This window comes from Myotis davidii, unplaced genomic scaffold, assembly GCF_000327345.1.
Source record: "Myotis davidii unplaced genomic scaffold, ASM32734v1 scaffold223, whole genome shotgun sequence".
Lineage (NCBI taxonomy): Eukaryota > Metazoa > Chordata > Mammalia > Chiroptera > Vespertilionidae > Myotis > Myotis davidii.
The window spans coordinates 1,825,944-1,842,579 of record NW_006294609.1 but is presented as its reverse complement, the minus strand read 5'-3'; the positions used below and the strand labels follow the sequence as shown (position 1 = coordinate 1,842,579).

General features: G+C 52.0%; 2 protein-coding genes across 2 annotated transcripts in view; one reads left to right on the top strand and one right to left on the bottom strand.

The window, feature by feature from the left end:
• The first annotated feature begins 1,206 nt into the window (after nt 1–1,206).
• Nucleotides 1,207–6,437, top strand: SNRNP35 (small nuclear ribonucleoprotein, U11/U12 35kDa subunit). Its single transcript, XM_006768874.2, has 2 exons — nt 1,207–1,647; nt 4,987–6,437. Exon 2 carries the CDS (start codon nt 4,990–4,992, stop codon nt 5,728–5,730), a length of 741 nt encoding a protein of 246 aa, XP_006768937.1. The 5' UTR covers nt 1,207–1,647; nt 4,987–4,989; the 3' UTR covers nt 5,731–6,437.
• A 2,175-nt stretch (nt 6,438–8,612) lies between these two features.
• The window catches only part of SLC2A11 (solute carrier family 2 (facilitated glucose transporter), member 11), a 13,832-nt gene continuing 5,808 nt past the window's right edge, over nt 8,613–16,636 (bottom strand). The window contains exons 3-12 of the mRNA XM_006768968.2: nt 16,452–16,612; nt 15,294–15,418; nt 13,023–13,152; nt 12,347–12,495; nt 10,281–10,468; nt 10,055–10,165; nt 9,580–9,681; nt 9,433–9,508; nt 9,096–9,223; nt 8,613–8,890 (exon numbers count right to left, since the gene is read on the bottom strand). Of these exons, the coding sequence (XP_006769031.2) occupies nt 8,690–8,890; nt 9,096–9,223; nt 9,433–9,508; nt 9,580–9,681; nt 10,055–10,165; nt 10,281–10,468; nt 12,347–12,495; nt 13,023–13,152; nt 15,294–15,418; nt 16,452–16,612 (1,371 nt within the window). The 3' untranslated portion in view covers nt 8,613–8,689. The remainder of the gene's footprint in view (nt 8,891–9,095; nt 9,224–9,432; nt 9,509–9,579; nt 9,682–10,054; nt 10,166–10,280; nt 10,469–12,346; nt 12,496–13,022; nt 13,153–15,293; nt 15,419–16,451; nt 16,613–16,636) is intronic.

The following is a 16,636-nucleotide window of genomic DNA, read 5'->3' as shown; positions in this document are numbered from 1 at the left end:
GATATAAAAGCTGTGGGACATTTATACAATGGAATACTATGCAGCTGTAAAAAAGGATCTCTTAGCCTTTGAGACAGCATGGAGGGTCGGAGAATATTATGGTAAGTGAAATATGTCCGTCAGAGAAAGACAAATACCATACCATCTCACTAACATGTGGAATCTAATGAACAAAAGAAACTGATGAACAAAATAGATTCAGAGACATGGAAGCATGGAACAGACTGTCAAATCTCAGAGGGAAGGGGGGTGGGGTGGGAAGAGATTAATCAATGAACTTATATACATATATTCAGAACCCATAGACACAGACAATAGTGCGGTGAAGGCCTGGCGGGCGGTGTTGGGTTGGCTGGGGTCAATGGGGAGGAAAGGGACACCTGTGATACTTTCAATGATAAAAACACATTTAAAAATAATAATAAAATAAAAAGGACCCCTAGCCGGTTTGGCTCAGTGGATAGAGCGTTGGCCTTCGAACTGAAGGGTCCCAGGTTCGATTCCCGTCGGGGGCACATGCCCGGGTTGTGGGCTCATCCCCAGTGGGAGACTTGCAGGGGGCAGCCAATCCATGATTCTCTCTCATCACTGATGTTTCTGTCTCTCTCCCCCTCTTCCTTCCTCTCTGAAATCAATAAAAATATATTTTAAAAAATAAAATAAAATAAAAAAGACGAGTAATATGAAACTCTTAGAGAAGTCTCTAGTAGAGTAGGCCATGTTGCCCTCCCGATCTTCTGCTTGGTTTGTAAGGTATTTTGTTATGTAATTAATTTTGTATATAATTTTTATTTGGAACAGAGTGTCTCCAAAAATGTATACACACTTCAACAGCTGATGGCTCGATTTTGAAAGTGAAATCTACTTTAATAAACACGGCCTTTACAGTCACTCAAAGCGTGCGTATACATTTTGCGGGGGACACCCTAAGGATGTGGCCGTCAGTCATGGGGATGCCTTTCAGGTGACCCCGAGAGGCCAATAAGCGTAAGGAAAGATGCTCCACATCCTGGGAGAAACGCAAATCAAACCTCCAAGGACATGCCCCCTTGCGCCCATCGGGAAACCTCACGGTAACAACTTCCCACGCGACTCTCCGGTTTGGCTTGTGCTATGGTCTGAATGCTTGTCTCTCCGGTTTGGCTTGTGTGAAACGGGAACTTATCACATCTAGGGGTTAGGGAAACGCTGGGGAAACGTACCAAATTTCACTCGAACCAGCACAGGCATTTCCCGAAGAAGCCATAATATAAAGTTGAAACCATATTTACTGGTCAAAGGGAATCTAAAAATAAAATCGCCTGGCGCTGACTGAGCCCTAGGCGGCGCGTAGAAAGCCCGCGGCTCTCAGACGCCTACCTGCAGATTCGATAGTCTTTCAACTCAAACGGTGCAACTGAACAGGTCTTGTCTTCGTGGGGCAAAAAAATATTAGAAATTTCATTCTGCTCGTAAATAATACGCCTTCGATGCTCAATACAAGAGATTACTTTTTTTTTTCTAACAAAAGCAAAAGCGGAAGCGGCGCCCGTGACGAATCTGCTGTTGCCGATATAAAGGTCCGGTCGGAGGCGGCCCCGAGAATCTTTCATTCTTAAGGAACCCGGCGCCGGTGTCAGCGGGAGAGGAAGCCCGCGCCTGGGTGAGGTGAGTGGGAGCGGCGTGGCGAGAGCGGCGCCCACCTGGCGGGAAGGACTTAGTTTAATTCCGCCTGGATGGCCTGTGGGCCGCCATGTTGGAACCTGGCAAAGGGGCAGATCTTTCGGGGTTGTGTTTAGAGGAGCTGGGGCGATAGCTGGGTTGGAAAGATTGGCCTTTCCTCTCTACGTCCACGCGGAAGGTGAGGGGCCGACAGCCGAGACGGAGGCGCTTCGGGGTTTGAGGGGTACAGGCCTTTCCAGGGACACTTCCGCCTTAGCCTCTGCGTGCCACTGCGCAAACTCGGCGCCACTGCGCATGCTCGGAAGGACTGCGCATGCTCGGCAGGACTGCGGGTCCCCTGCTGGGTGGGAAGCGCGGGAATGTCGTGCTTTTAGACTCAGTGAGGACAGAAGTGCTTTGATTGCTTAATAATCACTTTATTTGCATAATACTTTATAATTGTACAGCCGTTTCGGAGATATTTATCTAATCTTCGCCGGTGCAGTGGCGTTTAGCTACATTTTATGGATGATTTACGTTTTGCCCAACATAGGACGAGGTCTTAAACCTGGGTGTTCCGGATTCCCAGTCTCATGCTCTTTTTTCACGTTCCACGCTTTTCTCTCTAATGGTTAACTGCCCCACCCCCCTCCACAGGACACCATTCATCTCTCACGTCCCATCCCCATTTGTGAAATAATGACGAATCCAGAACTCCTGAGGGTTCAGTACCAGTTAACCATGGTTATAATGGCCTTTGTTTTTCCCCCTGCAACCTTGTGATGGAGCTTAGAATCTAAGAATTTTAGGGCCAGTAGAATTGATGTAGAGAATATTAGAGCAGCGATTCAAACATAGTGGTATCTTTTTTTTTCCTTCTTCTTAACACGTGGAGAAATTCCAGCCATCAGAAGGAAAAGAGACGAAGTGCCTTAGAGGCCGAGCCCGGGCCCAGATGAAATCGTCTCACCTCTGTCCGTTGCTCCTTCCGTGGCTCCCGCTGTTTACCAGCCTTTTATGCTGAGGATTCCAGAGGTGCCCCCTCCAAAGTTGCTTGTTAATGATGACAGATAGACAAGCTCTACCTTTACAAAGTAGTGACAGTGTCACGTCCTGCCTCTCGGTTCTCAAAGAAGTGGTCCTGTTCGTCTGATTTGGACCAAAAGAAGTTCAGTGAATTATGATTGCAGTTGGTTCCGTTCCCCAGCATATACCGGGAAGGGTCCTAAGACCAAGATGAAGTGAGACAGACCTATGACTGAAAAGCGTTTACTGTGGGTTGGGGGCAAAAAAGTGATGCGTCTGACAGAGGAGCTAGATGAGCTGTGGGAGAGGCACATTTTGCTTCAAGGGGTGGAGGCTAGGAGCTGGACTTGGAAAGGCCAGTAGAATGTCCGCAGTGGAGATGTGGGAGGCGGAAAGGAAGAGAATATTCCCAGCAGAGGAAATTGCACCGAGAGAGGCATGGGGCTGGGGAACTCGGGCACGTTCAAGGCACGAGGTGCGATCCCGGATAGAATAGGTTCTGCAGTGGAATATGGTGATAGGCTACGTGAGGGCCAGAGGGCTTGAGTCTGTTGACTTCGGATTTTCTTCTAAGGATGTTTGGCTTTTTATTGGGGGGAAATTCCACAGTGTACCTGCCAAACAATCACTCTTCCTACATAATCCATGAACTGAAGAAGAAGAAAAGCAAAAAGATTCTGGAGGGAAATGTGAGAAGGGGGGCGCGTTATAGGTATCATCTTAACTACCGTATTTGCTGGCGTATAAGACGACTGGGCGTATAAGACGACCCCCCACTTGGAGGCATATTTTTCAGGGCCAAAAAATCGTCTTATACGCCGGCAAATACGGTAGTATAATGGGAAGGTGCTGTTAGCCAAGAGCCCTGGGTTTTAAGCAGCATTTTTCAGCATTGGCTCTGAAGACTTACAGAGGTGGGCACATGGTTATCAGCAGCGTCTGAAACGTTGGCAAGCACTATATTATTCCAGCAGGTTCACATGAATCAATGATCGGGTGTCAGACTTGCATTTCCCCCCCGCTTTCAAAAACAACGGTCATATATTGGGGTGAATGACAATTGCAGTGTGCTTGCTGGACTAAAATGATCATTGCAGCCACTTCTTGTGCTCCAAGGCATAAGCAGGTTATCCGCTAGGAAACTGGGAAGAAATCTCCTATTCCTTTGAACAGAAGAGCCCACTGCTGGGTGACTGTTATTTTAGCTTTGCTATCTGTGCACTGACAGATGCGAAATGCTGCGTTCCAAGCACCGTTTTCCCTTGTAGTTTGGCTTTTGAAAAAGCCCTTATCTTGTAGTGACGCAGATGAGTGATGTAAATGTCTAGAATTTGCTTCAGAATCATCGGGGAGTGGTGATGTGAGGGGAAGCATAGAGCAAACAAGACCAGCCCCATGTTGGTCATAGTAAAAGCCAGGCAAGGAATTCGTGGAAAGTTATGCCATGCTCTACATTGGTATGTTTGGAATTCTTGGTAGTAGAGTTAAAAAAAAATTTTTTTAATGTTTTTATTGATTTTAGAGTGAGAAGAAGAGAGAGGGAGAAACATCCAGGTGAGAGAGAAACATCTAGCAGCTGCCTCGTACACGCCCCCATGTTGGTCATAGTAAAAGCCAGGCAAGGAATTCGTGGAAAGTTATGCCATGCTCTACATTGGTATGTTTGGAATTCTTGGTAGTAGAGTTAAAAAAAAATTTTTTTAATGTTTTTATTGATTTTAGAGTGAGAAGAAGAGAGAGGGAGAAACATCCAGGTGAGAGAGAAACATCTAGCAGCTGCCTCCTGCACGGCCCTGACGGGTAAATTGAACCAGTGACTTCTCAGTGCATGTTTTGATGCTCAACCAACTGAGCCACACTGGCCAGGGCCTTGGTAGTAAGGTTTTTTTAATGACATTTCTGTAGCGGTTCCCAGGCTGGTTTTCCTGACCATTTTAAAGTCTCTAAAAGGTGAGCCTGGCTTCTGAGCCTCGGTTTTGATTCATTCTCTACATTACAGTTAGTTCCTGGAGTTAGTACGTTCGCTATGGTGGTTAAGTTGGAGGATAACACATATCTCAAACTCAGGTGAGGTTGCCCTCTGCCTCCTCCTGGGAGGGGCGGTGGGGGAGTGTGGGGAGAGCATCTCGGAGCCCCACTGCCTGGCTCTGATGCGGTCTCCCCCACTTTCTAGCGGGGAGGCCTCAGCCTCTGGGAATCCACTCCCTTCCCTATTAAAGGAGGGGTGAATGATGGCGTCAGCTTCATGGGGCTGTTGTAAGGATCAAATGAGTAGCGCACAGTGGGTGCTACATAAATGCTTGCTGTGGTCCTTCCTAGAACATGAACGATTGGATGCCCATCGCCAAGGAGTATGACCCCCTCAAAGCTGGCAGCATCGACGGCACGGATGAGGACCCCCACGACCGCGCCGTCTGGAGGGCAATGCTGGCGCAGTACACCCCCAACAAAGGCGTCACGGGGGACCCCCTCCTCACCCTGTTTGTGGCCAGACTAAACTTGCAGACCAAAGAGGAGAAGCTAAAGGAGGTGTTTTCCCGCTACGGGGACATCCGGCGGCTTCGGCTGGTGCGGGACCTGGTCACGGGCTTCTCCAAGGGCTACGCTTTCATCGAGTACAAGGAGGAGCGCTCCCTGCTCAGAGCCTACCGGGACGCTGACGGCCTGGTCATCGACCAGCATGAGATATTCGTGGACTACGAACTGGAAAGGACCCTCAAAGGGTGGATCCCTCGGCGGCTGGGAGGAGGCCTGGGGGGGAAAAAGGAATCTGGGCAGCTGCGATTTGGGGGGCGGGATCGGCCTTTCCGAAAACCCATTAATTTGCCCGTGATTAAAAGCGATCAGTATAGAGAGGGAAAAAGGGAGAAGAGGGAGCGCTCGCGATCCCGAGACAGACACTGGGAGTCGAGGACCAGGGACCGAGACCATGACCGGGGCAGGGAGAGGAGGCGGCAGGAGAGAGAGCCCGCCCGGGCGTGGCCTGGAAGTGACTGGGAGAGAGAGAGGGATTTCAGAGACGACAGGGCCAAGGGGAGGGAGAGGAGGGACAGGAGTAAGTAGAGGCTCAGCCTCCGCCAGCAGAGCCCAACAGAAGGTAGAACAGAAGTAAAAGCAGAGAGAGATCCGCATGGCCTGTATACAAAGCGTAACCAGTGCTAAGCGAAGCTCCCGATGATGCTCTGGCTCAGGTGGCGCAGTCAGCTGGGCGTCGTCCGTGCACTGAAAGGTGCTGGTTCGAATCCTGGTCAGGCCACATGCCCGGGGTGATCGATGTTTCTCTTTCTCTCTCCCTCCCTTCCTCTCTAAAAAATCAATTAAAAAATATTTAAGAACAAACAAACTTACTGATGATAAGGCAGTGTGGGCAAGTTTCCTTTCTAATCTGAAACCCAGGTTCAGGCTGAACACACTGATGTCATGAATGTCTCTTCATCTTAGAGTTCTGAGGGCACGTTATCTAATAAGCTCTGAGAAATAACTTTGTACCGAAAGGTGTGTGCAAGGGTGTGTACTGAAGGGCGTGTGCAAGGAGCCACCGGTCTTTCGTTTAGCAATAGGGGATTGGTTTTGAGGATTTATTTTCTCCCATCTATTAGAAATGACCATTTGAGGGCCTGGCAAAAAGAGGCGATGGCCCAAAATCATTTGTATTGACCTGTGACTCCTGGGAACCCGGATCCAGTCAGAATATGTTGTAACTTTTCCATCCTTATGTCTATAGTACAAGGAGTTGCTAAATTGAAATAAAAATGGGATAGAAAAGTGAATCTGAGGAAAATTTCCAGAGATTTAATACCACATCACCCCTTCCTGCCAAAACAACCCAGCAGCCCCTGGCCCCAGTCCCTGTGTCCTTGTCACTGAATGTGGTAAAAGTCTCAACAATGACAAGCAAACATTCCCCACCCCCTCTAGTCAGAGTGGAAGACCTGGGGGGTCATCACCCCCGCTGGTGACCCCCGCCCAGCTGTACCTGAAGGTGTCCTCAGGCAAGTCCTGGGGTCTCCACCGACAATGAGGAGGTCTCCCAGGCTCTTGAGGAAGAAGAGCAGAGAGGTCAGAGGCCCGCTGGGGCACCAAGCACAGGCTGCCGGCCAGAAATAGGGGCCAGGCCTATGGGCCACCCAGAAGCCACCTGGGGAGGCAGGAGAGACTGGGCAAGACCCAAACCCATAGACTGTACAACCCCAAAAGTGAACCCGGATGTGCACTATAGACTTTGGGTGACAGCAATATGTAGGCTCATTGATTGTAACAAATGTCCCACTCTGCTGGGAGATGTTGATAATGGGGGAGGCATATGGGAAATCTCTGTACCTTTCAAATTTGCTGTGAACTTAAAACTGCTCTAAAAAATGAAATCTTAAAAAAAATATAATAGACAAAATATTTGAACAGATTCTTCACAAGGGAAGATAGATGAGTGGCCATACTGAGCAGATGAAAAGATGCTCAACATTGTGAGTCATCAGGGAAATACCTCAATTGAACCACCATGAGACACCGTTGTGCATTCACTGGAATGACTGAATTAAAATGATTGCCAGTACCAAGTGCTGATGAGGATTTGGAATTCTCACACGTTGCTAGTGGGAATGTCAAACAGTATAATCACTTTGAAAACGTTCTTTCTACAGCTAAACATACCTTCATTATTTTGTGTGTGTGTGTGTGTGTGTGTGTGTGTGTGTGTGTGTTTTAATCCTCACTCAAGGACATCCTTATAGAGAGGAAGGAAGGGCGGGGAGGGCGGGGCGGTGTGAGAGAGAGAGAACGTCGATCGGTTGCCTTGTGTATGTGCCCCAACCAGTGATTGAACCTGAAACCTAGGTATGTGCCCCGACTGGGAATTGAACCAGCAACCTTTCAGTGCACAGGACAGCGGTCAACCTCCTGAATCACTCTGGCCGGGCAGCCTTCATTATTAGACTCAGCCATTTATTTACCCACAAGAAATGAAAACATTGTCGACACAACAGCCTGTGCAGGAATGTCCACAGCAGTTTTATTCATGATGGCCAAGAATCAGAAACAGCTCAAATGTCCACCAGCAGGTAAATGGATAAGCAAATTGGGTCCTATCCATACAGTGGAATACTACTCAGGAATACAAAGGAATATATATTAATACATGCAACAACCTGCATGGATTTTTAAAACTTTATCGGGAGCAAAGCCAGGCACAAATGCGTACATACAGCATGGATTTATGTCAAATTCGATATAGAAGAGGCCAATCTGGGCAGTAGTGACAGAAAACAGGTCAGTGGTTGCTTGGGGCTGGGAAGGGGTGGGCTATTGATTGCAAAGGGAGAGTTGGGGGTGAGGTGAATGTTCTACCTTGATCGCAGTGTTCGGTGGTTTTGTGAGTGGATAAATCTGTCTAAACTCATCACATGTATACTCACTGTGGATACATTTTATTGTACGCAAATTATACCTCAATAAAGTTGATTTTAATTTTATTTTTTATTGATTTTTTAGAGAGAGAGAAACATCCATTTGTTGTTCCATTTATTTATGCATTCATTGGTTGATTCTTGTATGTGCCCTGACCGGGGATTGAACCCACAACTTTGGCCTATCAGGACGACACTCGAACCAACGGAGCTTCCAGCCAGAGACAATAAAGTTCATTTTTTAAAAGTCAATTCTTCAGAAAATCCTTTTCTGAGCATGCACACCCCTCAAACTAAGTCAGCCCCACCTGCACCTCTACCCCCGGAGTGTGCACGCCTTTCACAACCTGTATTCTTCTTCCACTGCATTTCCCTGAGTGTGTAGTTATGTTTTTGATTGGTTTCCTGTTCGTTAACGGCCTCTAGGTGGGGAACACCAAGAGGCCCAGGATCCCATCTCTCTGGCTCACCGCTATTGCTAGGCACCTGGCACCATTCCTGCACACAGTAGGTGCTCAGATAATAAGCACTCACTAAGTGAACAAACACGGGAGCTAGTAAACGGACAGGAAGCAAAGGGAGGAGCGGAAGCTATGTCGGCCCCAGCCACCGCGGTGGGGCTACAGCTCTGTGGACTGGATGACCTTGGGGCCCCTCCACGGGGGGCCCTGGCTCCGCTCGGGGAAGTTGAGTCTGTGCAATTCTTCGGAGATCTCCAGGAAGGTCTTGCCTTTGGTCTCAGGAAGGAAGAAGCCAGTGTAGATGGCCCCACAGACACAGACAACGAGGAAAGGCACATAGAGGAAGTAGGACAATCCCTCCTATAGGTTAAAAGAGACCCTGAGACCCAGTGCGGCTCTATTCGGCCCCAGGACAGGTCTGCCAGAGAGACGTGTCTGTCTTTGCTTAGAAAAGCCCCATCCCCTTTAGTCTCAGTGTCCTCGGGTGAAGGCCTCCCACTGGGGTTCTCATGCGGACAGGGACCACACCTAAGGCAGCTCCCCCTGGGGGGAGGGGCAGGCCTACCATGATGAAGGGGAACCCCAGCCCAACCAGGAAGAGCATGATCCACATGAGCGCCCCGCAGACCATGTAGGCGGCAGGCCGGGCCATCTGGTCAAACAGCTCCGTGGCCAGGATCCCTGTCACTCCAGCTGAAAGGAGGGGAGGGACAGGGGCCTGCCAGCCAGGGAAAGTCCCCAGAGATGGCAGTGGGGGACCCCTCGGTGTTCTTCCAGAAGCTGGGGGATGGGTGGGGGTGGGGCACACAGGTGACACTGCATTCACCTCCACCCGTCTCTCACCCAGGTGCCCATGTTCCTTCGGCAAGTCCCAAAGCCCAGAGCCCCTTGAGCCCACTCACCGGGGCCGATGCCAAAGCTGAGGATGAAGGCAAAGATGCAGGACATGGCCAGGTAGGGCATCCAGGGGAAGGAACTCTGCGGCAGAGGGCCGGGGTGAGGTGGGGGTCAGCCGGCACCCCGCCACCCTCCTCATCCCCGCCGGCTACCTGCAGGCACAGGGCCGCTGTGAAGATGCTCCCCCAGCAGGTCATCAGGCAGTACCCCCCAATCAGCAACACCCGCCGGCCTACCCTCTCAATGACCATACACTGCAAAGGAAAGGGGCCTCAGCAGCTGGCCTGGGACCCCGGGCCACGGTCCCCTTGGCTTGGGGTGAGCAGTGGGGAGGGGCCTCATGAGGAAGCAGACAGTGGGGTAGGGAGCAGCTTATTGCTGCAGTTGATTAAGAAATTAATTTCCCACAGGCCACCCAACTTCACTGAGTTCCCTCATCTCAAAATCGCGGTTCGAGTGCCCGGCAAATAGTAGGTGCTCAATAAACACTGGCGAACTCCCCGCATTTTAACAGTGACCTGGAGTGGGAAACAGCTTAAAGAAGAGGCCTGGAGCCCTCAGGGTGTCAGCACCCCAGATCCCCCCTCTTCCAGGGGCTGGGGGAGGCCAGCCCAGAGCCAGACTCACACTGATACACGCTGTGAGCAGCTCGCAGCACCCGGTCCCGATGATGGCATACTGGACCTTCTCCGGGGGGATTCCCGCCTCCCGGAACACGGAGGAAGCGTAGGCGTACATCTGGGGAGGCGGGCACAGGGCCGGTTCTGGGGCACGGGCTCCCTGCAGCCTCCCGTGGCTCCCAGGGGCCTGCAGCACGCAGTCCGCACGGAGGGGCAGGGGCGGGGGATCTCACCGAGTCGTTCCCGCAGAGCTCCATGGCGCTGCCCAGCACTACCAGGCTCACCACCTGCCTCCGCAGGGTGCGGTCCTGGAACAGCTCCCAGGGGCGCCAGGCCCGCAGGCCCTCACAGGCCACGCGCTCCTCCTCCAGCTCCGCCAGCTCCACCGCCAGGTCCTCAGTGCCCCGCAGCCGCTGCAGAGCTGGGACAGAGAGGGGGTGTTGAGCTCTCTCCCCCCTGGCCTCTCTTTGGTCTCCCACAGTGAGCTTCCTATCCCCAACTGCCCCCTCTCTCTCTGGGCCCCGGGTGGTCAGATGGGATGATCTCCCTGGCCCTGTCAGTTCGCAGCCTCATGGACCAGAAAGGGCGTTAGAACCTCGGGATTCAGTGGATCCATCCAACGAAACAGTGACTGGGTGAGTCTGCGGGGAGGGCAGGCCCCTGTTCCAGCCCACGCCTTCTGGGACCCGGCTCTTTTCTATTTTGCCATCGTTATAAAATCTCACCAGGCTGGCCCAATAGTGCCAGAAGGAGCAGAGATTGCCCAGCTGGGAGCGCACAGATCAGCCGATGCCCAATAGGCCTGCATGAGTGACCGGAAGGGGTGAGAGCCACCAGCCAGACCCAGCCCTAAATCAGCCAACCCCAGAGAACTCACAGAGGCGCGAGCTACGCAGCTGCGTCTGTTGTTGGCCACGGAGATGCAGCGATTATTAAGCAGAAATGGAAAACCAATCAATGAATTGGTACAAGGAGAGGGTGCCGCCATAACTAAGAACTGTGACTTATGGTATCGGTTCCAAGACCAGACAGAGAATGGTGAGGAGGCCGGACAAATGCAAGCACGTACCTCGATTGCAGGCTCCTCTCCGGCCCAGGCCCTGGTCGGGGCTCATGCAGGAGGCAACCAATAGCTGTGTTTCTCTCACATCGATGTTTCTCTCTGTCGTTCCCTCTCTCTTCCACTCTCTCTAAAAATCAATGGAAAAATATCCTTGGGTGAAGATTGAAAAAAAAAGAAAAAAGACATGAGCACAAAAAGACCTTCAGAAGGAACAAATTGTAATTGGATTTAACTTATTCCAAACTTGCTAGGTTAGTTTAATAAAAAGCAAACCTCCTTCTTTTTCTTTTTAAATATATTTTTATTGATTTTAGAGAAGAAGGGAGAGGGAGAGAGAGAGATAGAAACATCAATGATGAGAGAGAATTATTGATTGGCTGCCTCCTGCACACCCCCTACTGGGGATCAAGCTGGCAACCCGGGCATGTGCCCTTGACCGGAATCGAACCCAGGACCTTTCAGTCTGCAGGTTGACACTCTATCCACTGAGCCAAACCGCGAGGGCTATAAACTCATATTTTTAAAGAGAGAAAGAGAGACAGAAAGAGAGAGAGAGAGAGAGAGAGAGAGAGAGAGAGAGAGAGATGTGCAGCAGAGCTGAACTCTCCAGCCCAGACCAGCCTGGACGGGCCAGTCCTCAGCTGCCTCTGACAGCAGAGACAGCCCAGCTAAGACCAGCAAGCAGGCTGTGCAGCCAGCCCATGAACAAATGAATGGAAAGCAAAGTAAATGATTGTTGTTGTTTTCAATCCTTACCCGACGGCATGTTTATTAAGTTTTAGGGAGAGAGGTTGGGGAACAGAGAGGGAGAGAGAGAGAGAGGGAGAAGGAGAGAGAGAGAGAGAGAGAGAGAAGCATTGATCGGTTGCCTTCCTGACCAGAATTGAATCGAACCTGCAGCCTTTTTGGTCTTTTTGGTGTACGGGACGACGCTGCAACCACCTGGTTGGGGTAAGTGACTGTTGTTTTAAGCCAGAGATTTGGGGATTGTTCTGGGGCCACAGCTAATGAGTAAGACCGTCAGCACCCCGCTGGCCTTGGGCCAGGGAAGTCGCACATGGTATTTCATCCTGCACGTGCGTGGGAGCTTTCTCTGCACCGCCCTGGGGTTTTGAACGGACTGACGGACCTTCAGAGAGAGGGACAACCTTTCCCTGAGAAAAGGGGACCCCCATGCTCTGGGCAGAGGCGCCCCTTGGCCGAGAGTGGTCTAGGGACCTGAGGTCCGGGACTCACCTGCCAGGCAGGCCTCGGTGTCTCCACGGTCAATGAGGAGGTAGCGTGGGCTCTCGGGGAGCAGGGGCAGGGAGGCCAGCTGCAGCACCCCAGGCACCAGGCAGCTGGCCAGCAGCAGGGGCCAGACCTGCCGGCCACCCAGAAGCTCCCTGGAGAGGCAGAGGAGAGGCCAGCCAGACACCCCCATGCCAGAGCCCTGCCCCCTATCCACCTGCTCTCCCCCCCACCCCCAACTTGCCTGCCTGTCCTGTTGAGGGCAGAGGGTCTGCATGGCTCTGCGCTTCTTCCTAACCAGCTCTGGGCCTGGACACCAAGACCCCTCCCACCAGGTAAGGAGCCCAGCCCAGGCACGGCTGTGGCCCCACCTTCTCCCTGACAACGCCCTTTCCAGGGCTTCAGGCTAGGCCTTCTCCCCTCTTTTCTGGGACGACCGAGACATGCTCCCCTTCAAAAGCCCAAACCTTTCCCCCTCTTGTCTGTCACGACCTGCTTTCTGCTTCCTCCTCTGGAGAGGATGTGAAGGGTGATTCGCACTGAAGTGTGGCTCACTGAGAACCGTTTTGTGCCCCGGCAGATGGAAGGGGACAGGTTCAAAGAAGCCATGCCTTCATCTACGTCATAGGTGGGGAGGAGCCTAGGCAAAGAAGGGTTTTACTGGCACATGGCGGGCACTTACCTGAGTCCCACCACTTGTCCCATCACGATCCCCAGGGCAGCGAAGATGGCTGAGGTCATGGTCACGGCTCCCCGGAACTCCTTGGGGGCACTCTCCCCCAGGTACATGGGCTGGATGCTCATGCCCACACCTGGCCGTGTGCACGCACAGTCAAACCGCAGCCTGGACCCCCTCCCCGCAATGCCCGGGCCTGCCTCCCCACCTCCTGGCACCTCGTCTACTGGGTCCTGGCACAGAGCTGCCCTCTCACCCCATAGGCTGAGAGCACCCTCCACCTGCTGCAGGGCCAGCAGGACTCCAGGTTCCTCCCCTCCCCTGCCCCCAGGACCTCTGAGATAGAAGTCTTTCTCAGATCAGCCCCATCCTGTCCCCTCACCAAAGTCCCACTCTGGTCATCGGGTCTCCCTAGACCCCGTCACTGGGCTGAATGTAAAGGGCTTCGAGGGAGCTGAGCGGGCGGTGGGAGAAGGGAAGGGCAGCATCCGATGCCCACCCGCTGTCCGGCTCTCACAGCGACACTGTCACTGACCACTACTCTGCAGTGCTCACCTCACCCTGACTTCTCCAGAGACACCTGGCACCCAGGCCACCAGCGGGAGAACAGAACCGGACAGCACTCCCCCTGCCCACCCCAGACGGCAACAGCTGCCAAACGCTAGGAGGCCAGTATCTGAGCATCATCCACCTGCTGGGAGTGCCAGCCCCTCCCTGCCTGGCCTGGGATCAGGAACCGGGTCTCATTTGGGTGCAGGGAGCTGGGAACAAGGTGATGCGTCGATGGCCAAAGCCTCAGAGGTGCCCTGCTCTCCCTCCAAGCAGGTGGGGACCTAGCCTTTGTGCTAGGTCCTCGTCCTCGGGGCACAAAGACAAAGTCTGACCCAATTCCTTTTCCCTGGAGTGTGGGCTGTTCTGAGTGACTCACTTCTCACAAGGAGACTGTGGCAAAACTTCCGGTGTCTGGCTTCTGAGATTAGGACATAAAAAACAGCCCAGCCGGTGTGACTCAGTGGTTGAGCATCGACCTATGAAGGTCATGGTTCTATTCTCGGTCAGGGCATATGCGGGGGCTGCAGGCTCCGTCCTCAGTAGGGGGCGTGCAGGAGACAGCCAATCAATAATTCTCTCATCATTGATGTTTCTCTCTCTCTCTCTCCCTTCCTCTCTGAAGTCAATAAAATATATATTTTTTAAAATTGGGACCCCCTCCTTGAGCACACACACACACACACACACACACACACACTCTTCTTTCTCTTTGATCACTTACGCTGGAGGAAACCAGCCACCCCATGTGAGGCCCACAGGCTGAGGACGGGGCCCCCTGCCAACAGTGATCCTGGAAGCAGGTCCTCCAGCCTCGTCAAACCCTCAGTGACTGCAGCCCTGCCTGACAGCGTGATCTCAGCCTCAGGGGAGCCCAGCCAGAGCCCCAGGTGAGACACTCCCAGGTCCCGACCCACAGGAGCCATCAGACAATGAATGTTGGCTGCTTTAAGCCACTACAGTTCTACATACTTTGTTTTACTGGACTGGATCCCTAATAGAGACGTTTACACCGGCTGTTTACACAGCAAGGAGTCAAGAGGGGATTTGCTGATGGGAACTCCTAAAAGCCCAGATGGATGTGCTCAAAACTCTGCTCCCTCACGTGACAGGCCCCGCAAAACTGAGGAACCCCTAACAGGCTATTCTGCCTCTGCCAACCTTCCTAATGTCGCGATCCTTTAATACAGTTCCTCATGTTGTGGTGAACCCCAATTTCATTGTTACAAATTGAACATAATTAAAGCATACTGATTAATCACAAAAACAATATGTAATTATATATGTGTTTTCCGGTGGTCTTAGGCGACCCCTGTGAAAGGGTCGTTCGACCCCCAAACGGGTCTCATTAGGAAGGTTGAGAACCGCTGGTCTAGAAGATCAGAGAACCCATCTTAGATGCCTTTACACCTTGGCTGCCAGGAAGCTCGTGCCTACCTAGCGCATTACTCAAACACAGGACACCCCCCCGCCCCCCTGTTGGTGTGGGTATGGAAATGTTTGTCCTCACATCCCTATACAACTTTTTTGATTTTCCTATATCCACTTTCAATGTCTAGTTAGATGAGCCTTTTTAGATAAACCATACTTAATCATTTTTGCAAAATGAAGGTAGGCATGAGTGAAAAGTAAATCAACAGATAAAGAGAATAAATTAATGAGCAAAGAGAAGAACAGAATGAGCAGGAAGGGAGAGGCAGGTGAGATGCCCTCCCCCACCCCCCATACCTGCGCTGACGCCCATGAGCAGCCGTCCCAGCATGATCATCTCGAAGGAGCCTGCTCTGTGGCTGAAGCCAAACAGGACTGCCGCGGCCACCACGAAGACGTTGTTCACTAGGAGGGACTTCTTCCTTGGGGGGAGTGGGGCACAGGCAAGAGAGGCTCAGGTCAGTCCAGAGGGACAGCCCCTGGGGAGCCCTCTTTGCAACCCCAGCCAGCCCTAATCAGACCCGTGTGTGTGTGTGTGTGTGTGTGTGTGTGTGTGAACTGTGCTAAGGACTCTAAGTGACTGGGTGGGAATGACCACTAGCCATGGTACCTGGGTCACACGTGGTAAGTCCCAACGCACTTCAAACCATTCTCCTTCCTGCCTGTCCCACAGCTTGAAATGACAGATGGATACGTATGGCTTTATCCTCAGATAAGCACCCCTCTCCTCAAACTCCCTTGTGAAAGGAAGGGACCGGGAGCCCTATTGGCGTGTCTCAGTGGTTGAGAGTCGACCTATGAACCAGGAGGTCACGGTTTTATTCCTGGTCAGGGGACATGTCTCGGTTGTGGGCTCGGTCCCCAGTATGGGGTGTGCAGGAGGCAGCCGATCAATGATTCTCTCTCATCATTGATGTTCCTATTTCTCTCTCCCTCTTCCTTCCTCTCTGAAATCAATAAAAATATATTTAAAACAAAAGAAAGATGCCAAAACCGGTTTGGCTCAGTGGATAGAGCATCGGCCTGTGGACTGAAGTGTCCTGGGTTCGATTCCGGTCAAGGGCATGTACCTGGGTTGCGGGCACATCCCCAGTGGGAGATGTGCAGGAGGCGGCTGGTCGATGTTTCTCTCTCATCGATGTTTCTAACTCTCTATCTCTCTCCCTTCCTCTCTGTAAAAAATCAATAAAATATATATTAAAAAAAAAAAAGAAAGAATTGGTTACAAAGGGGGAAATGAGGCCCAAAGGGGGAAATTCGGCTATTGTTTACAAATAGCATTTGTTGGCAGATGTGGAACTAGACACTGGAGTCCTCCCTCTGACACAGCAGACTCCTCCCTCCACCAAATCCGCCTGAGCTGTGACTCTCATGGTGAAGTTACAGGCATTCCTCGGCCTGCAGACTGGGGTGACCCTCAGTAAAGGTCACTGGGGGCACACAGGAAGCACTTACCTTCCCAGCATGACGGCCAGGGGCCCTGCAAGCAGCGCTCCAAAGAGGCCCCCCAGGGGGTACAGAGACACGATGAGGGACCACATGATCAGGATCAGGTGGTCAGGCAGTGGCTGGCCGGTCCTCGCCTGCCATGTCTGATTGGTAAATTCCTGAATGTGCTGTGAACAGAGATGCCAGTCAGC

What these genes read in the sequence shown, in the direction of transcription:
- SNRNP35 (XM_006768874.2), top strand. Translation starts at nt 4,990, where the DNA reads ATGAACGATTGGATGCCCATCGCCAAGGAGTATGACCCCCTCAAAGCT.